Source organism: Poeciliopsis prolifica, unplaced genomic scaffold (genome assembly GCF_027474105.1).
Source record: "Poeciliopsis prolifica strain line A6 unplaced genomic scaffold, Auburn_PproV2 SCAFFOLD027, whole genome shotgun sequence".
Lineage (NCBI taxonomy): Eukaryota > Metazoa > Chordata > Actinopteri > Cyprinodontiformes > Poeciliidae > Poeciliopsis > Poeciliopsis prolifica.
Window position 1 is genome coordinate 4,639,188 of NW_026562402.1, and position 20,273 is coordinate 4,659,460.

General features: G+C 38.5%; 1 protein-coding gene across 9 annotated transcripts; it reads left to right on the plus strand.

Moving 5' to 3' along the window:
- Positions 1–613: 613 nt before the first annotated feature.
- LOC129371754 (paired box protein Pax-7-like) lies at positions 614–16,022 on the plus strand. 9 transcript variants are annotated; one of them, XR_008607195.1, is made up of 12 exons: positions 614–1,079; positions 1,710–1,948; positions 2,040–2,178; positions 2,281–2,406; positions 6,325–6,524; positions 7,083–7,242; positions 7,778–7,959; positions 8,315–8,582; positions 12,831–12,992; positions 13,111–13,238; positions 13,333–13,402; positions 14,434–14,540. XR_008607195.1 is itself a non-coding variant. In XM_055048532.1 (9 exons), the coding sequence occupies exons 1-9, from the start codon at positions 995–997 to the stop codon at positions 14,547–14,549; spliced, it is 1,515 nt and encodes a 504-aa protein (XP_054904507.1). In that variant the 5' UTR covers positions 614–994; the 3' UTR covers positions 14,550–16,022. The 9 variants fall into 9 exon arrangements, 6 of the variants coding, with proteins under 6 accessions (XP_054904507.1, XP_054904508.1, XP_054904510.1 ...); XR_008607196.1 differs by having other exon boundaries at positions 13,097–13,238; positions 13,482–14,537; XR_008607194.1 differs by having other exon boundaries at positions 13,482–14,537.
- The last annotated feature ends 4,251 nt before the right edge of the window (positions 16,023–20,273 follow it).

The following is a 20,273-nucleotide window of genomic DNA, read 5'->3' on the forward strand; positions in this document are numbered from 1 at the left end:
CCTTAGTTTTCAGGGAGTTGTTATTTTTCCGTATTTCAGCAGTGCAACCTACAAAGTCATTTTTTTCCTTTTTTAGAATACAGTAAGAGCATGTCTCTGATTCAGTGGTTCTGGACTGAATCAGAGATACTGGCCGAGTCAGAAATACTGTACTTCCGACAAATCCTTGAAGAAAAGCTCAAATATCAGAGCTATTCTTCTGCCTTCGAGCAGCTCCACAATTACAATTCTTAGAAATCCCAGCTTTTCACCAGCACTGAACGCATCATCCCCAGGTGGTGGTAGACACCTATGAAGGATTCGTGCACGCGCATTTTGACCATTTGTAATTATACTTGTTCGGTTTGAAATGTGGACATTTGAGGAACTGCTGACACAAATGCGAATGTGCAATTATTCAATAACAAATCTTCTTTTACACTTGTTTATTTACACTACATTTGTTTTGCGTGTGTGTGTGTGTGTGTGTGTGTGTGTGTGTGTGTGTGTGTGTGTGTGTGTGTGTGTGTGTGTGTGTGTGTGTGTGTGCGTGTCTTTGGCTCCGCGGGGTTCCTGTCTTCCTATTGGCTGCAGAAACTCGTTTACGTTCGGCCGTATGAAACCTGTTGGAAGATCCACCGGAGTGATGAGAGAAAACCCCGAGAACCTTCCGGGACTTTCGACCTGTGCCCGTCTGACCCATGTGATGAGAAGGATCTCGGTCCTGCCTGCAGGTCTCGGGGTTTACTCAGTTCTGCACGATAAGGACGGACTTTGTGCTCTAAATGCAGCGCTTCCCTCTGTGCTGAGGAGGATTTCACGCTCTTCTGTTTTCATCTCCTAATCAACAGATTGGATCGTGTCAGTATTTTTTTTTTATCCCGTTTTACACCAAGACTCGAACTTGACACGCCTCTGCTCTTGGATTAATTGCATCGCCCTGCCTCCCTCCCCCTCCACACTCCTCCTCTCCCCGACCCTTTTTCTTGTCAAGTCCATTCTTGTTTCGCATGAAATGTCTTCGTTACCAGGACTGGTCCCGCAGATGATGCGCCCGGCACCCAGACAGAACCACCAGCGCGCTGGACTCCCGCTGGAAGGTGAGCTTCACTGCAGGCTGCAGGGCCCAGAGAGGCAGGCTGGAGATCAGCTGCTTTATTTATTAATAAATCAGTGAAATGAAACAAAATAAAATGAGATGAAACAAAATAAACTAAAATCAAGTGTAATATACTTGGACTATTTAAAACACCGCCTGCTCAGACTGAGTCGGTTTGATAATAATAATAATAATAATAATAATAATAATAATAATAATAATAATAATAATAATAATAATAATACCTTAATTTTATTATTATTATTATTATTATTATTATTATTATTATTATTATTATTATTATTATTATTATTATTATTAAGTTTTCGTGATCGTAAAAATTTATTTATTCCATGATAATTTATTTCGAGGGTCCAATTCTGAGGAGGGTTGGGGGGAGGTTGTTTGTTTGTTTGTTTATTTTCCTAACTATTTATGATAGATGATTATTCAGTGGCCACTTTTATCAAATGAGTGGCCCAATGAAGACGAGAAGAAATATTCTGCATCTTTTAATTCAATAACCATTAAAGAAAAGAAAAAACAGATCTACACAGTTATAACTCAGTAGCATAATTGACATATTATTTTAAAAAACAACAACAAACCAACAAACCTTCTTGTGTCCCAGCAGTGTCCACTGCTCTCGGTCAGGGCCGGGTCAACCAGCTGGGAGGTGTCTTCATTAACGGCCGGCCTCTGCCGAACCACATCCGGCACAAGATAGTGGAGCTGGCCCACCAGGGGGTCCGGCCCTGCGTCATCTCCCGGCAGCTGCGCGTCTCTCACGGCTGCGTCTCCAAGATTCTCTGCCGGTTTCAGGAGACGGGCTCAATCCGACCAGGAGCCATCGGCGGCAGCAAGTCCAGGGTGAGGCAACTCGACAAAAATGTGTGCGCGTGCGTGAGCGCGCGGATGTTTGTGAACAACACGCATGAGTGTGTGGCTCAATGTGCGCGAGGTCCTGCAGCAGTTATCGACGTCGGACGTGGAGACGCGGATCGAGGAGTACAAGCAGGAAAACCCCGGGATGTTCAGCTGGGAAATACGAGACAAGCTGCTGAGAGACGGAGTGTGTGACAGAGGCACAGTCCCTTCAGGTCATTATTATTATTATTATTATTATTATTATTATTATTATTATTATTATTATTGTTGTTGTTGTTGTTGTTATCGATCATTTACTCCTGGACCAATTACAGTGAGTTCGATCAGCCGCGTGCTGCGAAACCGATTCGGGAGGAAGGACGAGGACGAGTGTGACAAAAAGGACGGAGACGCAGAAAAAAGAAACAAACACAGCATAGACGGCATTCTGGGTGGCAAAGGTACGAGCGACCGCCTGCAGACCGCCTGCTGATCCGTCCTGAAGTGATAAACTCTCGACAAATTGGGCTCTTGTGGGGTTTATTTTTTATTTTTTTTATTTTGTCGCTCTGGGGTTTCGCGTTTTCCCAGCAGGCGCTCAATTATTTATGCGGTGGGATCGCTGAAGTGGATCCGGGTCCCCGGTGATGGTTGAACGTTCTGCAAAGCAGACGGGGGACTGCTGGCTGCAGTCAGACGGAGTTAGATCACTGACACACCGCGGGGGGCCGCGGCGGCCTGTTAGGAGCAGAGCAGGAGGTTTTCCTAATGTCTGAGACATAATAATAATAATAATAATAATAATAATAATAATAATAATAATAATAATAATAATAATAATAATAATAATAATAAATGGAAGGACCTGATGGCCAAACCTATAGACCTGCAGTTGGAATGATCGGCTTACAATGCATTAAATTAAAAATGCTAATAGATTGATATTAAAACACACTCTCCTCTTATTAAGTGAAAAATATTCCCCATTACTTTAAAGCCTGCCTCCTCCTTTGCACACACGGGAGAACATTCTCCTGTTTGCTCCCTGTCTTCCTGTCATCCAGGTCTTAAGTTTTAATAATTTGATGACTGAGCCTATTACAGCTGGTAATGAAACTAGAGTGTGATGAATAGGCGATTGTACAGGAAAAGGTGGAACAGCTCCAATACATTTATCCCCTTTCAGCTCTCACTCTCTCATTCCTGTGAACATGTTCCACGTTCAAAGGCCTTAAAGCAGATTAAATTGAGCCCTTTCTTTCTTTCCACTGTCATCCGTCTCGAGTGCGCGGCATGTTTTGAATTCAGGTTTTAATGTGTAAATCTGATACCATGTTTCTGGGGAAATTGTTGATAGCCTGCCTTCTGGCTGTGTCAAATATTTCTTTTTAAGCACAGAAATAAGATATGCTACATACAAGGTGTGAATGAGTTTTAAAGATGGCATCACTTTGACATCAAAAATAACAAAGAGAGGAAACAAAAGAGATCCAAATGACTGGAGATGAACTTCCCTGAATCCTTTTAATGAATTAATTGAATTCATATCAATTAATGTTTTATGCAGTTTGAGGAAAAACTCTCAAAAATGTGTTTTGAGTTTTATTAGGCACAACCCATGTACATAAAAAAAAAGTATATATATATATATATATATATATATATATATATATATATATATATATATATATATATATATATATATATATATATATATATATATATATATATGTCTGTGTGTGTTCATATGTGATTACACTGAGAATACAAAAAAATTTATTTACCTTAAATTCCTTGGTAACATGTTGGAGCCGAACCTCTAGAAATTCTTTGATGTTGATAAATATTTTGGGACATAATTCATAAAGACGGAAATTGTGAGTTGAGTTGCAGTTAGAGTATTCTTTGCCTACATGAGTGACAACACACGCTTTGTGCACAGTGGTATTTCAAACAAATGGCACATAGGGCACAGGAACAAGCATCCACATTCAGCGGCAAGTTGTAGCTATCAAAAGTAATTTTCCCCAGGCACACACTTTACTCCACACCATCTTCATATTTGAGCAGGTTGAAATAAGGGCCCAAATGTTTGGAGGGTGATAACACAATCATCCCAGCGTTGGTCTGGGGCTGTGTATCAGTTTATTAAAATGGGATTAATTTCCACTTCCTGCCCCCCTGGCTTGCACCAAAAATCCTCGTTTTAACGAATACTAAAAAAGTGGTGGTAATAAATCACTGAGGGATTTTTTTTTCAGCACTAATAATTTGATCTGTTTTACTGTCTCATGCATTCAGTGCTTTCCCCCCCTGACATCAACACATGTGAGCCAGAATCCAGACAATGTCTGACACAAAACAGGCGAATGAAGTCAAAATTATTTTAGAACTCGTTTAAATTCCTCTTGATTTTACATGCACATTTTAAGAAAATTCATAAAGTGATTAAAGCTGCAACAGAAGCGACACAGGGCTGCAGTTCACCCAGAAGGCCCCGAGATCAAATCTTGGCCTTGAGTATTTCTGCATGGAATTTATATGTTCTCTCTGTCCGTGCCTGGGTTGTTAAAAAACATGACTACATAAGGTTAATTAGTTGTTCAAAATTGCTCTTAGGTTTGTATGTGTGTGTGTGTGTGTGTGTGTGTGTGTGTGTGTGTGTGTGTGTGTGTGTGTGTGTGTGTGTGTGTGTGTGTGTGTGTGTGTGTGTGTGTGTGTGTGTGTGTGCATGAGTGTTTATTGTTGCTTTGTCCTTTGTCCTTGTGTTGCTCTGTCCAAAGTGTTTCTACCTCTTACCTCTTTTTTTGCAAGTGACATTTTTGCTGCTGGCCAAAGCAAAACAAACAATCCAAAAAAAAAATCACATACATAATTGCACAGCCTGTTCAACAATGGTTTTATGGATGAATTGAGTTGAAACAGGGCATATCTATTGAATATTCCTATTTTGATTCTGAAGAAAAATAGAACCAAGTCACATAAATAAATACACCACCTTTTGTATTTTATAAATTCAGCTTCAGCATGATTGACTTAAAATGAATATTTCTTATGGATTTTATAAAAACTGTGTGGAAAAAAAATAATTCATCTTAAGCGACACTGACTCTCAAGTCGACTTTTTTTCTTCTTTTTTTTCTGATAAACTGCCTAAATATTCAGGTTAGTCAGGATTTTATCTTTCTGTTTTTCTACAGATTTTGACATTTTTGGTGAATTCTTTTAGTTCTGCATTATTTTGCTAGAATAGTCTGGTTATCAGGCAATTGAATTTCTCCATCGGTTGCAGCGGTACGACTCGGTACCACTCTGCTGCCTCCCTCCCCACCACATCGCAGCGCATTTTCAGTCTACATGCTTACCACTGTCCTTCCTGGTAACCATCAAATGATGTTTGGAAGGCAGATTGCTTTATGATAATGACGTATCTCAATAAAATGATCGTGGAGCTTATTACCAAAATTGATGATGAAAGCAGACTGCTCTGCGTTTTCAACCAATCTGATGTCAGGTAAGTATAGAAAACAAGCATGTGAAGATTGATGTTGGAAAATCTTTTTTTTTTTCACATTTGGTTCTGCAAAACACTCAAACAGCTGCTGCAAGGGGGAAAAAAAGCGATAAGAAAGAAAAAAAAATGAACCCGGTCATTCTTTTGTGTCTGCACTGAAAGAGCTGATGAGCCTCCCCGAATTGTTTACTGAAACAGTACATGCTGCACACTTCATGAAAGAAGGCTGACAGTTTGTGAAGTGGCCCTATTGTTCCTTCAAGACAGAAGCGTGAATGGCTGTGTGCAGACTCCTGCAACCTGACATGATTCAACTAGACAACAGCAAAACGGGGAGAGAAAAGCTTCTCTCCCCAGACGTGTCGGCTGGTCAGCGTTTGTAATCTCCTTCCTTTAAATATCTACACCAGGGCATTGAGAAAACTGTTGAGTTTTGTTGCTTCTATTCAGATACGAGCAACAAAGAATCTGCTGCCAGTTTTTGGAGCGCGCAGGTTCATGTACCAGTGACAGCAAAAGATCCCAAAAAACATTTGGTGACGACTTTTCAGAAGTGTTGCATTTGGTTTGGAAACAACGAGATGGTTTAAGTTAATTAATAAAATAAGTATTAGTTTAAATGCAAGTAAAAGTAAGTAGAGTGTAGAGTATTTTTAGAAGTGAGGCTTTTTAAACTATCAATAAAAATGAGCGTATTTTATCTAATTTAGGCACATTTATGTTGCAGGATGTTGACCAATCTCCTCTGTCCTGTGAGAAAGAGATCCTTGACACAGATAATATTAACTTAAACAACTTTGGATGTTTTCTGGACAAAATCTTCTCTGGATTCATAAAGTGTGTTTTGTGTTTTTGCTGGTTTCAGGAGGCCAGTTGGAAGACGTGTCAGACGTAGAATCGGAACCGGATCTCCCTCTCAAAAGGAAGAAGCGCAGAAGTCGGACCACCTTCACAGCAGAGCAGCTTGAGGAGTTAGAGAAGGCTTTTGAAAGAACACACTATCCTGACATTTATACCAGAGAGGAGCTGGCCCAGCGGACCAGGCTGACTGAGGCCAGGGTTCAGGTGACACACAGACACATCCAGGGCTTCAGATCGGGCCGGGATGAGAACACTGCTCCATTCAAGAGCCATTTTAGCAAATCACTTAGGACAGCTTTTATTAGCTCAAAATCAGAAACACAATTACATTTTCAAATGTAAAACTTAACAACAAGATCACATTACAACAGCGTAAAAACATTAAATCATGAACATAATTAATTCAAACACAATCATGTTATAAACTGAAAGAAATGCAGATAAGAAGTTCAAAAAACAAGATGCAAAAATGCTATTTCTGATCAGTAATCCATCTTACACACAGTAAAACAATGGTCTGGTCTGTTTCATGTGGTTACATGAATAAAGTGTAGTGTGTGTTAAGATTAAAAGTAATATAACACACCAATGTAAAACGTGTGCATGAACTGCCTTTCATGTACGTTTCAAGGGAATATAATAGCAAAGTAACTTAAGTGAGGAAACTCAAGCTGCTGTGGGACTGGAACAGTCATAACCCAAGGCATCGTTCACTAGATCATCAACACACATTCATTCTTTTGAATGTTCTTGTTTTTAAAGGTGTGGTTTAGCAATCGCAGAGCCAGGTGGCGCAAGCAGGCAGGAGTCAGTCAACTGGCGGCATTCAACAACCTCTTGCCCAATGGGTTTTCTTCAACAGGGGTGTCAACATTTTCGACATATCAGCTTCCAGAATCAGGCTACTCCTCTCTGTCCCATGGTAATCCACACATCAAATGTCATCACTAGTTCTTTTCTCCACTGTGATATTCTTTATTTTTTTCTGTTCACCTTAGGATTTATGAAAGGACCTTTTAGGTGTAAAATATGGTAGTTTCCCAGCCAAAGCAGAAAAGTTGGCAAGTATGATCAGCTCCTTTTGCTGTTCCTTCTTCTAGGAGAGGGACACAGCTAAAAACTCTCAGTTTTAAAGTGTTTAAGATGAAAGAGAGCAATTAAGAGCTCAGAGAGCCAGTAGCCATGTCCAGGAGAGAGTAGGTATTAGATTTGGAGTATAAGCCAAGCACAGTACAACTCGCTGCTACCAGCTTCTCACTCCATATTTAAAGAGTAACTCTTTCAAAGGATAACCAGCAATATATCTGGTGTTTCTTTATTAACAGTGTGGAAGTAGAAAGTCAGAGAAAACGCTAAAATCTTCCCTTATTTAAGAATGAGAAATAGCTACTTAGATGTTTTCTCCTTACAAATAACTTCTGTTGCTTATATACACATTGTTGTATGATCATTTTCAGAAAATGATGACACAGTTCATCGTCCACAACCACCCGCTGTGCATCAAATCGGTTTGTCCAATGCGGACAGCGGTCCTTCCTACGCTCTTTCCTCCAGCTGCAATGGCTTCCCCACTTATTCTGATTCCTTTGTGAGCTCTGCAGCTCAGAGCAATCCTGTTAACAGTGGACTTTCACAACAGGTAAGGCCTTTCGGGTCATTGCTGATTGGCTCGGTCTGATTAAGTATGTGTACATATGTTTTTAACAACTTACAGGAAACTAAATTTTATTCAGGGAATTGCCTCAATCTGATGACTCATAGACATGGCTCTATGTTGCTGCCCCCAGAGTACAGAGGAGGTGCGCTTTAATAATACCAGCACCCATTTTTACCAATTCCAAAAAAAAAAAAAAAAAAACCTCAAGGCACCACTTACCTTGCGTATTTTGCTGTGAGTGGTAATATTGTTTGGTAATAACACGCTTGATAATTTCTACACCTTGACATAAGAAGTTTGACGACAATCTTTAAGCACCTCTTCTTTCTTTTCGCAGGTTATGAGCATCATGGGTAACTCATGTCGTATTTCCTCAAAGCCACACCATGACTTCTCCCTGTCACCTCGCCCAAGGTCTTTGGACTCTGCTTTATCCAACATAATGGCCGCCAACGGCAGTCAACAGTCAGCTGAGGTCTCTGCTAAGTTGGCGGAGAGCTTTCATTCATCCGAATCTTACTCCCCAACCACATATGGCACCACCAGCTACAGCATGGACCCAGTTGTGACAGCCGCCAGCTACCAGTACAGTCAGTATGGTCAGAGTGAGTGTTGTTTTATTACATGTGTTAAAGCTTTTAAAGCTGCAGAATGCAACTTTTATTTTATTTTTTTAAAGGTATTTTTTATGTGTTTGTTTAAGCTGTTGCTATTCAGTAGAATATGACAATGATGATCTATAGAAAGACTTGAGTTCTCTGCCTCGTTCTATGGTCCTGCTGTCATCTGTTGAAATATGCTGCTGCCAAACACTTTGTGTATGCGCTGCTCAGATCCCTCTTCTTTCTCTCTGCTGTTCTACGGCTGCTTCACCTCAACTGAGTCAGCCATGAATGCTCAGACTATTTATCATGGTAACTGATGGGGCAGAAAAACGGTTTTCCTGAAATGTTGCTCCTCTACCATCAGCCCATTGATCAGTGATTGATTGATAGTGGTAAAACCGTCCAATAGCAACTCAGGGAGGAGGTGATGGAGCTCGAACTATTCACAGATTAATCGTTTTTGAGAATTCAATTTGATTCAGTTTATTTCTATAACTCCACTTTATAAATGTCATTTCTAGGTACTTGATGAAAAAAAAATCCTTTCAATTCAATAATAAATACATTCCGATAGATCCTAGTGATCAAAACTTTGGTACAGTACTTCATAAATTATTCTTCAAAGCAGGTTTAAAAGTTCCTATGTGAGGAAACAACACGGATTGTATTGAATTTTTGACGTGCAGCATCACTCCTCCCCGACAAACACATAGCAACAATCGCTTTCTTATGTCACTTATGTCTTTGACTTTACAGCAGTCGCATGTGGCGACAATAGAGAGGAAAACCTCACTTTTAACACAAAGAAATGTCCAACAGAACCAGAACTGGGCTTAGTCCAAGTATCCATCCTCCACAACGGAGAAGTCAGAGCAGAATACACAACAAGAAACAACAAGCATGTAAAATTAGTTGATGGCAGCATTATCTCAGTCTCAGTTCTGTATTCAGCCTGTTTATTCAGCGTGTTTATGGACTGAACAGGAAATCTGAATTTTACAGTGAAAATGAATGGCAAGAGTGCAGAGCCCTGTGGTGCACCTGGGCTGCTGACCACCTGTTTATATATTTGACCTTTCATTCTGACCTTGCGGAGGCACCTGTTTGTCAGGCTGTCATTGATCCAGGTGATTTTTGGAGCTTCCACTTTTGTCCTCTGGGGTTTCTGATGAAGAAGCTGACTTGTGTTAAATGCAGAGGAGAAATCAAAGAACTTTGTTCTCACAGTGCTGCTGTGTTTACATGACACTGGGTTTGATACCAACAAGAAAACAAAATGGGAGTCTTTCTGATATCATTGTAAACATGATGCTAAGATTTGAAATCTTCTGGATCAGGAAAAGGCCCAGCTTGTGGAGAAATCCACAATTTTTCCAGTATTATTTCTGGAAAAGATAAAGTATCTCTAAAACAATTACTGTATTAGCACACTACTTTTGCATGATATACAATGTAACACTGTTTTAAGCTGTACAGAAACAAGACAGGAATGTTTGATGGAAGCAGGAAGCTCACACAGAAAGCTCTTTTTTTCTGATAGCTGGTGTTAATTCTCAGCAAATATTTACTTTGTTATTGACGTTGCTCCTCCCAGGTTCATCTGGTGATGTCTTCTCAGACAGAACCAGTGACAGTGGTGATATTATAGGATCTGTGTATGTTTGGGCGTCTGGGAGGAGACATGCAGCGTCTTTCAGATCAGAAAGAAAACTGTCACACCTTTGCTAAGAAGTTGAAAATAAATAACATATATGCATGGGCAGGACTATCTGCCAAGATGCCATTTACCGAAAGAGCTGGTGGGGGGCAATATTTGTGTGTGTGGGAAGAAGGATTGGGACAACGGAGGTGGGGGTGGGTGCTAAGGGGGGAGGCGATTTGTGGAAGGGCTTAGTGACAGGGACCCTTTAAGAGAATGTTTTTCCTGCCAGCCAGGTTTACGCCTTAAATCCTCTGTGAGGAGGCAAACAGATATTCCCTGCCTGTGAGATATAATGTGTTTACACATAAGCACACTTATGTCCATGTCAGTTATTTCACTCCTGTGGACTCTGACATCTACTGTACTTCAGTATAGCAAAGGTCACATGTCAGAGTAAAGTGCTAAAAATGACTGCAGAGATTCCAGCTTGGAATGGAGATCAAAACCAGTTTATCAAATTCACTGTTGGAAAACTCGAAATAGAGATCTCAGATAACAGAGAAATAATACAAAAATGAATTTAACTAACATTTTGCTTTAACTTCTTAAAGATTTTATGATCACACAAAGTGTGATCATAAAATCAGTTTATAACATGATATATATATATATATATATATATATATATATATATATATATATATATATGCCATTTATATATATATATATATATATATATATATATATATATATATATAAGATTATGTATATATAGTGGCAATTTACAATTTACAACAATTGTCATCTCAGGGCACTTAAAAAAATAATTTCAATTCAATCATACATACTTTTCGATTGATCCTACTTATGAAACAGTATACAGTATGTTCAATGAAATATTCAAAGTTGATTAAAACGTTTCTACCTAAGTAAATGCAGCAGATCATATCGAAGTATTGATTTGATCCAATCTGCTTGTAAAGAATATTTTAATAGATAGCATTCATTCTTTTTCGTCACTTTGAACTTTTCAGCTCAGGAAGGCCTTATATGGTCTCTGTGATAATAAAAACATCTATCAGAAGTAATTTTTCCCACTGCAATAAGCCTTTCTAACCAAACTAAATATGACAACATTTACCTTTGGCATACAAAATGGTTTATTCTATCGACAAAATGCTGCTATTTTGATTGCCTGAGTGTTTTCTTTTATAGTTTTAGAGCTGAATAGTTTCATCTTATATTTGTGATGTTTGTGATAAATAAAAACACATAATTATGTAAACTTTTTTTTTTTTACATCTTTCATTATATTTCTTACCCATGGGGGTTGCCACATTTTTGCTTGCACAATGCATGCTGGCTTGATGACATAGTTGGATCAAAGGAAGGAACAGGAGCAGCAGAGTTTAGTAAACACAGGAAGATTAACTTCCCGAGTTGTTTTTCTATCATGTTGCATTTGACTGGTGTAAATTTAGACAATACAATACTGTATTGCTGTTGGCTGTAATAAAAAAAAATAGATATAATCTGCATTGTTTCTAAGATGAAAAAACAAAAAGAAGAGTGCAGTGGGAAGGAGTCAAACACAACTTCCAAAACACCTACATTTGTGCTCTCAACATTTCTCTCCAGAAGACTTCGAGTTATTTTTACGAGCAAAATGAATGAAGGATGATTTGAGTGATGGTTGCTACCCTTGCAAGTTAAAAACAAATGTTGCGCTGACAATTTGCATCCACAAATCTCACCACTGGCTACCGAGTGAAAGACACTGGGAGAAACATCAGAGACAGGCAGAAGTGGGAGCTCTTAAATCATAGCAATGCTATTGCCACTGCCACTGGTACTGAATGTGAAACTACAGAACTGACACCAGACCAGACCCAAAAAGGTGTTGCCGGACTAAAGACTGGACCTGACACAGAGCCACAGAAGTACTTACCGGATCACACAGTACGATCAGAGGTACGTGTCAATCATTATTTCATTCATGAAGCTGAAGTTGGCAGCAGCACAACCGCCAGCTTCTTCGATTAACTCTTTCCTCTTCCTTCATTTGGTCCTCCTCATCTTCATTAGCACTTGTGATTTTCTACGCTGCCATCAATGTCAACTTGATCCGGTTCAAATAGAAAAGACTTACTCTTTGCTGTTTTGGCTGGATGAAGCGAGCATAATCGGACATGACATACGTCATTTACCCAGAATCCATCACAGTGGAATGAACATGGCGGCATCCATGGCAATATTTTATTTAAATTTATAAAAATCAAACAGCCCACAGAGTTCTGCATAGTTTTTACATCTAAAATAAATATTTCTCAAATAAACCTCAATGTCATCTGTAATTATAAACAGTGCAGTATATATCGAAACAGTATTAAGTTTGTTTCAGGTATTTTAGAGCTTCCATTATGATTATTATCATAAAAATCAATTTAATGTTACAACTGCATGGAGGCTGTTGCAACTTAATTTAGTTTTCTTCATAATCTTGCTCTGGATTTAATTAAGCTCAGTATACCAAAGAGACTTTGACATTGTGAGGCTGTTGTTATGACTCGTTCATCATTGTTTTTATCTTCAACATATTTTTGCAGTCTAAGCAAATGAAGATGAAAGGGGACTTTCCTGTCTCAGAAGAGGCTCTGGGTCCACCAGACCACCATCCAGTTCTGAGGATGAAGCTCCACATCGTCTTCATGGTGGAAGACGGTTTTCTTTAGCAGTTACCTGCTCAGCAGTACGGCTGCATTTAAAATGTGTGTTTCCAACACTAAGTGCTCAACAGACCTCTTGATTTGAAAATAATTTATTCCCCTTCTTAATCTGCCATTGCTCTTTCATACATTTTATTTATTGTCAGCTTTTACCCTGCAGTGGTCTGGTGACCTGTCCAGGGTGAACCCGGCCTCCCACCTGTTGACTCCTGGAGATGGACAGCAGTCCTTCTTATCATCCTGCAAGGACATGTGTGTTGGCTAATGGAAGAATGGAAAGCTTTAAAGGTAGTTTGTCCCCCTTAAGTCTCCAAACTGAGGAACCACACTTATGTTAATGCATTAAGTGATTTTATAATGCTATTTTTTCTACTTCTACCAGGCATCCGGTCCCAATCATCATCAGTTCTTCTGATGCCACATACATAGCGATTCCCCAACGTCTTTAAATTGTAAATTATACATTTTTTCTGTACTTTTTAAAATATAAGTGCTTTCTCTCTTTAATTGCATTACTGTTCTTCTTTGTAGGTTTCTGTAAAGTGCAGTGGTGCAGTGAATGGGAATGTTCTGTCATTAACGCTCACTGCTTTAAGGAGAAATGTCAGTTTGTCTGAAGTTATACTGAAATCCTGTGACATTGAATTAAAACAATATTTTTAAATTGTATTTGGTGAAATATTTTTTGTATTTCCTCTAAAGTGCACTTCAGAGGCACCTGCACAGACAATATGCTAATTTTACATTTTGCAGCATATTGTCTGTAAACTTTTAATATTGACAGTACAACTCTGCGTTGGTAAATTGCCAATGTACTCTTGACTATGTGACTATATTTAATTCAAAAGTACATTTTGTCACCTGGAGGATATGTTGAGTAGGTCCTTCAACCTTCAGTGTAATGGTATTTAATATATTTACTGCAGTACTGTAGTGTGTAGTGAAGCATGTAATGCACAAAGTAAAAAAGAACCAGTAGCTAAAAAGTGTACTTCCTTACACTTAATTTTTACTCATCAAGCATCTTAATAAAATATTAACAGCCATATGCTTAAAGTGTACAAAGAATACTTGAAATTGTTTCAGTTTAATGCACAATAATACACTTAATGCGCATCAAACTGTGATTTTCAAAAATGTAATTACAACTAAAATATATTAAGTACAAATACAGTTGTTTCAAAATAATATGTTTTAAATCAAATAATTGTTTACACACTTGAAGTAAACTGGGTATCAGTCTGGCTTCAAGTATTTGAAGATTTAATATATTTATTTTTCATAAGGTTAGTTCAGGAGTTTGGTCTTGACAAACCCAGAAATAAACACGCAACATTCTGCAATACACTAAACAGAATTCAGGAGCTTAAACTCATTCCACCACTGTCCTGTTATTTTTTCTTTTTTCAAAGTACACTGGCTGTTTGCACTGTGAAAATAATTTGTCTTTTAATTTTCTATTTTGTCACCTGTCTGTTCCCAGCTGCTGTGGATTACTTGGCAAAGAACATTAGCCTCTTCAGTCAGCACAAGATGAAGTTGACCAATCACTCGGCTGTGCTGGGAATGCTGCATGTCAGTACCGGTCAGGCCTACTAGTACTTTAAACAAACAGCAGCAAACCTGGCTGCCAGCAGCCCCTACAACTCCTGCTGCAACACAAAACTCACACAGAGGTTCCCCGCCAATGGAAGTGTTGTTTTTCCTGCAGACGAAGAGCCACAACACCTCTTGAAATATCCCTTTTACTAAATGTTTGGCACTTGGTGTGGAGAGTTTAGACTTTCCGTGGTGGTTCATGGGGCACCGATGCAGTTCTACATTTGTATTAAATAGCTACGTTTGTCTTGTTTGGTCTTTTAGGGAATGTAAATGTTGCAAACTGTGGTTGTTTTTGAAAACATGCTATTCTTTTGCCACATAGTGACCAACATTCATATGAAATAACAGCAGGAAGGAAAGAGACAGTGAGCTCGGGTTGTTCCAGTGTTTATTCATCATTCTTTTAAGTTGTACAACTTAACTTAACCATTACGTAAACTCAGTAGCATCAAAATGAATAATATCAATTTTCATTTGCTTTATATGTATATACTAAATGTGTGTGCAACTGAAGAAATTTTAAATTCTGTGCCAGTATTCCCATTACGTGATAAAGTTTTTATTATTATTATTATTCAAAAGTTTTATTTCTTCAGCTGGAACCATCCCTAAATTTATACTAAATTAATCTCTTTAAATTAATTTCTTATTTATTTAATATTTGCTTGATACAAAAACAAATAACACTGGTTTTGTACAAATAGATATAAACTGTATTTTATTTGATCATTTTCTACAAAATAAGAACTATGTTTGCTCATTTCCTGCCTCCAGCTAATTCATTTTGCTCTCACTGCAGTTCCTGTTGTGAGCAGGTTGCACCTGGTCTATAACCTTTGAGTTATTCTAAAATACTTACTGAGTCAGGGGTTACACATGATGTGGAGAGCAGTCAACATCGGTGTAAAACAAGTCAGTGACAGGATGAAAAAAAAAAGGATGAATAAAATGATGTGTATTTTGTGCCTTACACAAGTATGGAGAGGCGCTGGCAGGAATTAAAAAGTCCCATCTAAAGATTCATTACTGACTTTCACAGGCTGAACTGTAGGAGCTCAAATATTGATACTGTTATTGATAGCTTATTGATTGATGGATGCACATCGATCAGTGTTTACAAGACCATCGAGAAGCAGACAGAAGAATATGAGAGGAGGTTGTGACTGAAATAGTAAAGAAGCTGTAGACCTGATTGTTCCTGACCAAACTAAATTATTTGAATCAGTTTGTCCGGGTTTAGAGCTGCACACTGGGTCAAAGATGAGTCAAATTTGGTTTTAAAAAATCACTTCCAATCACATTATCTATGTGGAATGAATGCATTTACATAGTTTTCAAAAATACCCCATCTGTTATTATTTGAAATGAAAAAAAAAAATTCTGAAGCGAAAAAAATAAATGTAAAACTGCAAAAAAACAATTTGTCCAGTTTATGATTTTGTATACTTGGTTTTTACCTTTGTGAAAATCTTCATGCTTCCATTTTTCTTTCAGACTCATGAATTTTTCCCAATAAAGAATATTTCTCTTTTTTCAAAATTACTTTTTATTTTTAGATCTTAAAATGACACGACTTGCCATCAACACTAATTACACGAAACTTGATGGTGGGGTGCTACTTGCAAGTGATATTAAAACCTTTTCCACCGGCTGACTAATAATGTGGGTTTGAAAACTCTGATTTTCATCTATCAGATTGGGAAGAAAAGCTTCTAATCTTGTTACCAATTCAATTAATTTGTGGTCAATATTAAAGATAGAGATTGATCTAGAAGATCTGCAATGCCTCATATTTTTACCTTCTTTTGATAGGACAGATATGGAGTTCAGTTTATTGTCCTTATTGGTCAAAATAAATAAATAACATCAGAGTAAAGACCCCTGTCCACAACTTAATGCAGGGGGTTCAGAGGTTCAGGGCTCGATCGCTACAGTTTTAGGTTTTCAGGCTCAAAGTTCATTTGCCAATGCAATTATGCGATTATTAATAAGTCATTGCTGTAGTTGATTAGCTACCAGGTAGATTAACTACCGCAATCTACCACCGCTGTGGCAGATTAGCGCATTTAAATACCTTCACCTCTGCAACGAGAGGCTGCTGCTCAGTTCTCCTGAAGGATGAGACCGAGACAAGTACAGGAGAAGAAGGGCGACTGGTTTTTATCTCTTCCTGAGCTGCTCCCTCTAAGGAGTTTCCTTTTGTGTCTGCGTGTGTGTGAGCGTGTGCGCCCTTCTTATCTATGTGTGGCTCCAAGGACTTAGAGGTGTGTGGGTAAGTTGCAGGAATGTGTGTGCTGAGCAAGAGAAGAAAGTAAAGTATCTAAACAGTATAATGAAGCATGCAAGGTCATTTCATCTATGTAGGTTGCAAATCTAATTTATACAGAAAGAAATAGAGGATCAACTCTCTAGCACAGGGGTGTCACACTCACTTTCATTTTTGGGTCACATCAAGACCTTGTTTGGGTCTGGGGGGTTATTTGGGTTTTGTTCATTTGTTTGTTTCTTTATTCCTCTTTTATTTGCATCAGTCCTGTTTCTGTTTTACTTTAGTTCAGTTCTTCTTAGTGTTTCTAGTTATGTTTATTTCTAGTTATTCCGAGTTCCTCTAGTTTTTCTCCAGGTGTGTTACTAATAAGGGAATAACATTTCAGCACAATGTAGAGCTCAAAACAGTTGATTTTTCACAATACTTTCCCTTTAAATGAAATTCTTAAAACTCTTGTCTCTAGGGGATGAATATTTTTTCCCCCTTTTCACCTTTTTTATTTGCAAAAAATGTTTTGAATCATGTGTAATTTTGCTGTACAACACTCTGTGTTGTTCTTCCACATTCGGTTCCAATGAAACAGATTTATGTGTTTCCGGTTGTAATGTGATAAAATATGGAAAAGGTGGATGTATTGACTTACCGTCTGCATGGTTTATTGAACCTGAAGCAGTTTGTTTCTGCATCTACATTTAGCAACAGAATACAAAATGGAACATCAGCAGTGACTGAAAACTATCACTGGCTAAAAGGACACAAAAGGTAAAACAATTTTTAAAAACTGTCCTGTTCTCCTTATTCCTCATTTACGTTGCAGTGAAACATGAACAGCATTTAAATAATTCCTCTATAAATCAAATTGAAGTTAAATTTACCAAAGGAGAATGGAGAGGAAGCATTTCAGGTCAGAATTTTGAGAAGGAAAAAAAAAACGCTTTCCCTTATTTTAATTATTTTTTTTTTTCCACTAAAGCAGCTTTTATATTTCCAGGCTATTTGTAATTTTCAACAAACCTTTCTAGGGTTCTATTTTTGGTTAAAGGAAAAACCTAAATATTTGCTGATCCTTTTGGATTTGTTGAAACTGTACCATGCCAGTTGACAAGCTGCCCAGTCAAAGAGCTTATTTCTGCAACATTTGACAGCAGCTGAGAATGAAAGCAGACCCTTTTCTCCTTGACAAAAGGAGGCACCGAGTCATCTGCCCATCCTTCAGATGTCTTTATTTTCCAACGTTCAGGACTCCATTTCCTTGAATTTCCTGCATATAATTCAGAACATTTCTTTAAAAAAAAAAAACACACACACAAAAAAACAATTATTATTATTAAATACATAAGTGTGTTTTGTGAAGCTGCATCGTGTGGGTGGATGGGGGCTTGGGTTGGAGAGAGGGGCTCCCCCCTCGCACGCTCAGCCCCCTTCCACCTCCTTATCTCATGCCGACAGTAGCAGGAATCACAAGCAGAGGCCTGAGTTAGAGAGGCAGGCAGGCAGGCCTGGGGATATGGATCAAAGAGACAGAACTGGAAACCCAAAGCAGCTCTGATCCCCTACAACACCATCCTCACTCACTGGTTCTCACACCAGCATCATGCAGGAAGCGTAAAAGCTTTACTCCACCGATGTGGACTAAGTCGTCCTCTCACAACATTCCAGTGTGAAAGCGTGACCATAACAGGAGAACCTCATCTTTTTGATTATTTTGTGATTAGCTGAGGTCACGTATGAGATCATAGTTAAAGATTTGCTTGCTGTGTGATTGAGGAGAGACATTTTTTTCCCTGTGAGAAGGATGTAGTGTAGGCTGTTGTTGGTGGAGGGGGTTGCTTTAAGCTAACGGCTTTAAGTGAATTTATCCAAATAAGTTCACTTTGCATCTTTAAAGAGAGCAGCTAGAACTTTAAATGCAAAGCTTAAGTATTTTATTTGTAACAAAAATACATTGGCAGGGGCAGCGTTTAAGACTTTGTCCCTCTGGCAGTAAAACTTCAAACTATTTATTAGTGAGAAGTCTAACTGTGACAAAACTTTGGTACACATGTCCAGGGTTATGGTTATATCTTTGGTTGTTTGAGTTTGTTTTGGGTTTTGTTATTATTTGTGCTCCAGTTTCTTTCTGCTTTTGATTCTGACTTGCTTCTGTTTTCACTCCAGCCCCTTAGGGATTCTAGTTACGTTTATTTATTGTGTCAAGTCCTCTCCTAATTACTCTGGTTGTGTTTCTTTCTCTAGTTACTACTGAAGAAATAACTGCTCCAACAACAAGCCTTACACTGAACAGCTGTTGTTTTTGATTCTTGCATAATGGAGAGTCTTTATTTGCTCTCCAAACTGCATTCTGGTGATGTCTTCTGATTACTTGAGGTCTTCTTTTACCTCCTGTTCTTCCAGTGCAATGGACCAAGTTGACCTCGTCTTCCATAACTGGCTCCCAGTACTGGCTCCTCGTCTTTGGAAAGATCTGAAGAAGAAGCCAGTTGATTTCTGTTTCCTTAAGACCTGAGAGCATCAGCAAGGGAAGGTTCTGCTTCCGTCGCTGTTTTTTTTTTTTGGCTGGTGGGGAGTGAGATATAGATGGCGTCTTTCTATCCCTCGTGGGGTCACCAGGGGTGCTCAGGCAGGGTCACCTGGACAGGTCACCTGCACAGGTCATCTGGACAGGCCGCCAGTCCATCGCAGAGCAACACAGAGACAGACAGGACAAACAAACCATGCTTCGCAAGTGCATGCTTGTTTACCAGGCATGCACTCAAATGTGCTGTGGTGGTGCAAGGGTTAAGCACAACCCTTGCATATAGGCCTTAGTCCTTGATGTGACTGACACAGGTTTGATTCCCAGCCTGATGACCATTGCTGCATGTGGTCTCATTACTCTTTCCTGTCAATTCACTATTGAATGAAGTCCAGTAAAACATTCTCGTTTTTAATGCATGCACACACATAAGCAGAAAGACTTCAGCCAAAAGAACATCCCTTCTGTGTTCAGGTCTTTAAAACAGACTGGACAGAAGCAAATATGCTGCCATCTAGTGAAAGTTTGGTGCAATTGAAAATATATGGCAAGCCTTTGAAATAAGCATTTTTATTCATTATAAATTATTCCTTTCACCTTAAAACTGTTGAAACTTCCTTCAGTGCATCAGTGTCACATATAACTAAACTTTTACTGAAGTTTACCGTGCAAAAATATTTTTAAATTTTAATTGCTTAATTTAGAGTTTTGGCTAATCACAGTTAGTGTGTACCTTTGTATTTAATTTGTATTTCTTGTATTCTTTTGTATTTGCGCACTGTATGCCACTTTTCTGCCTGTAAGCTGCTGGTAACTTCAATTTCTTGAGGGAGTCTTCCCAAGGGATCAATAAAGTACAAGTCTACGTCTAACTCTAAGTCTAAATGCCTGTAAAAGATCATCTAACATTCATGAAGCAAGAGTTTACATATTGTAA

Excerpts from the sequence above, each read along its gene's own strand:
- LOC129371754 (XM_055048532.1), top strand. The coding sequence starts at position 995 with ATGTCTTCGTTACCAGGACTGGTCCCGCAGATGATGCGCCCGGCACCC. Across the intron at positions 1,080-1,709 it reads CGCTGGACTCCCGCTGGAAG|CAGTGTCCACTGCTCTCGGT; the intron begins GTGAGCTTCACT and ends CTTGTGTCCCAG. Across the intron at positions 6,525-7,082 it reads TGACTGAGGCCAGGGTTCAG|GTGTGGTTTAGCAATCGCAG; the intron begins GTGACACACAGA and ends TTGTTTTTAAAG.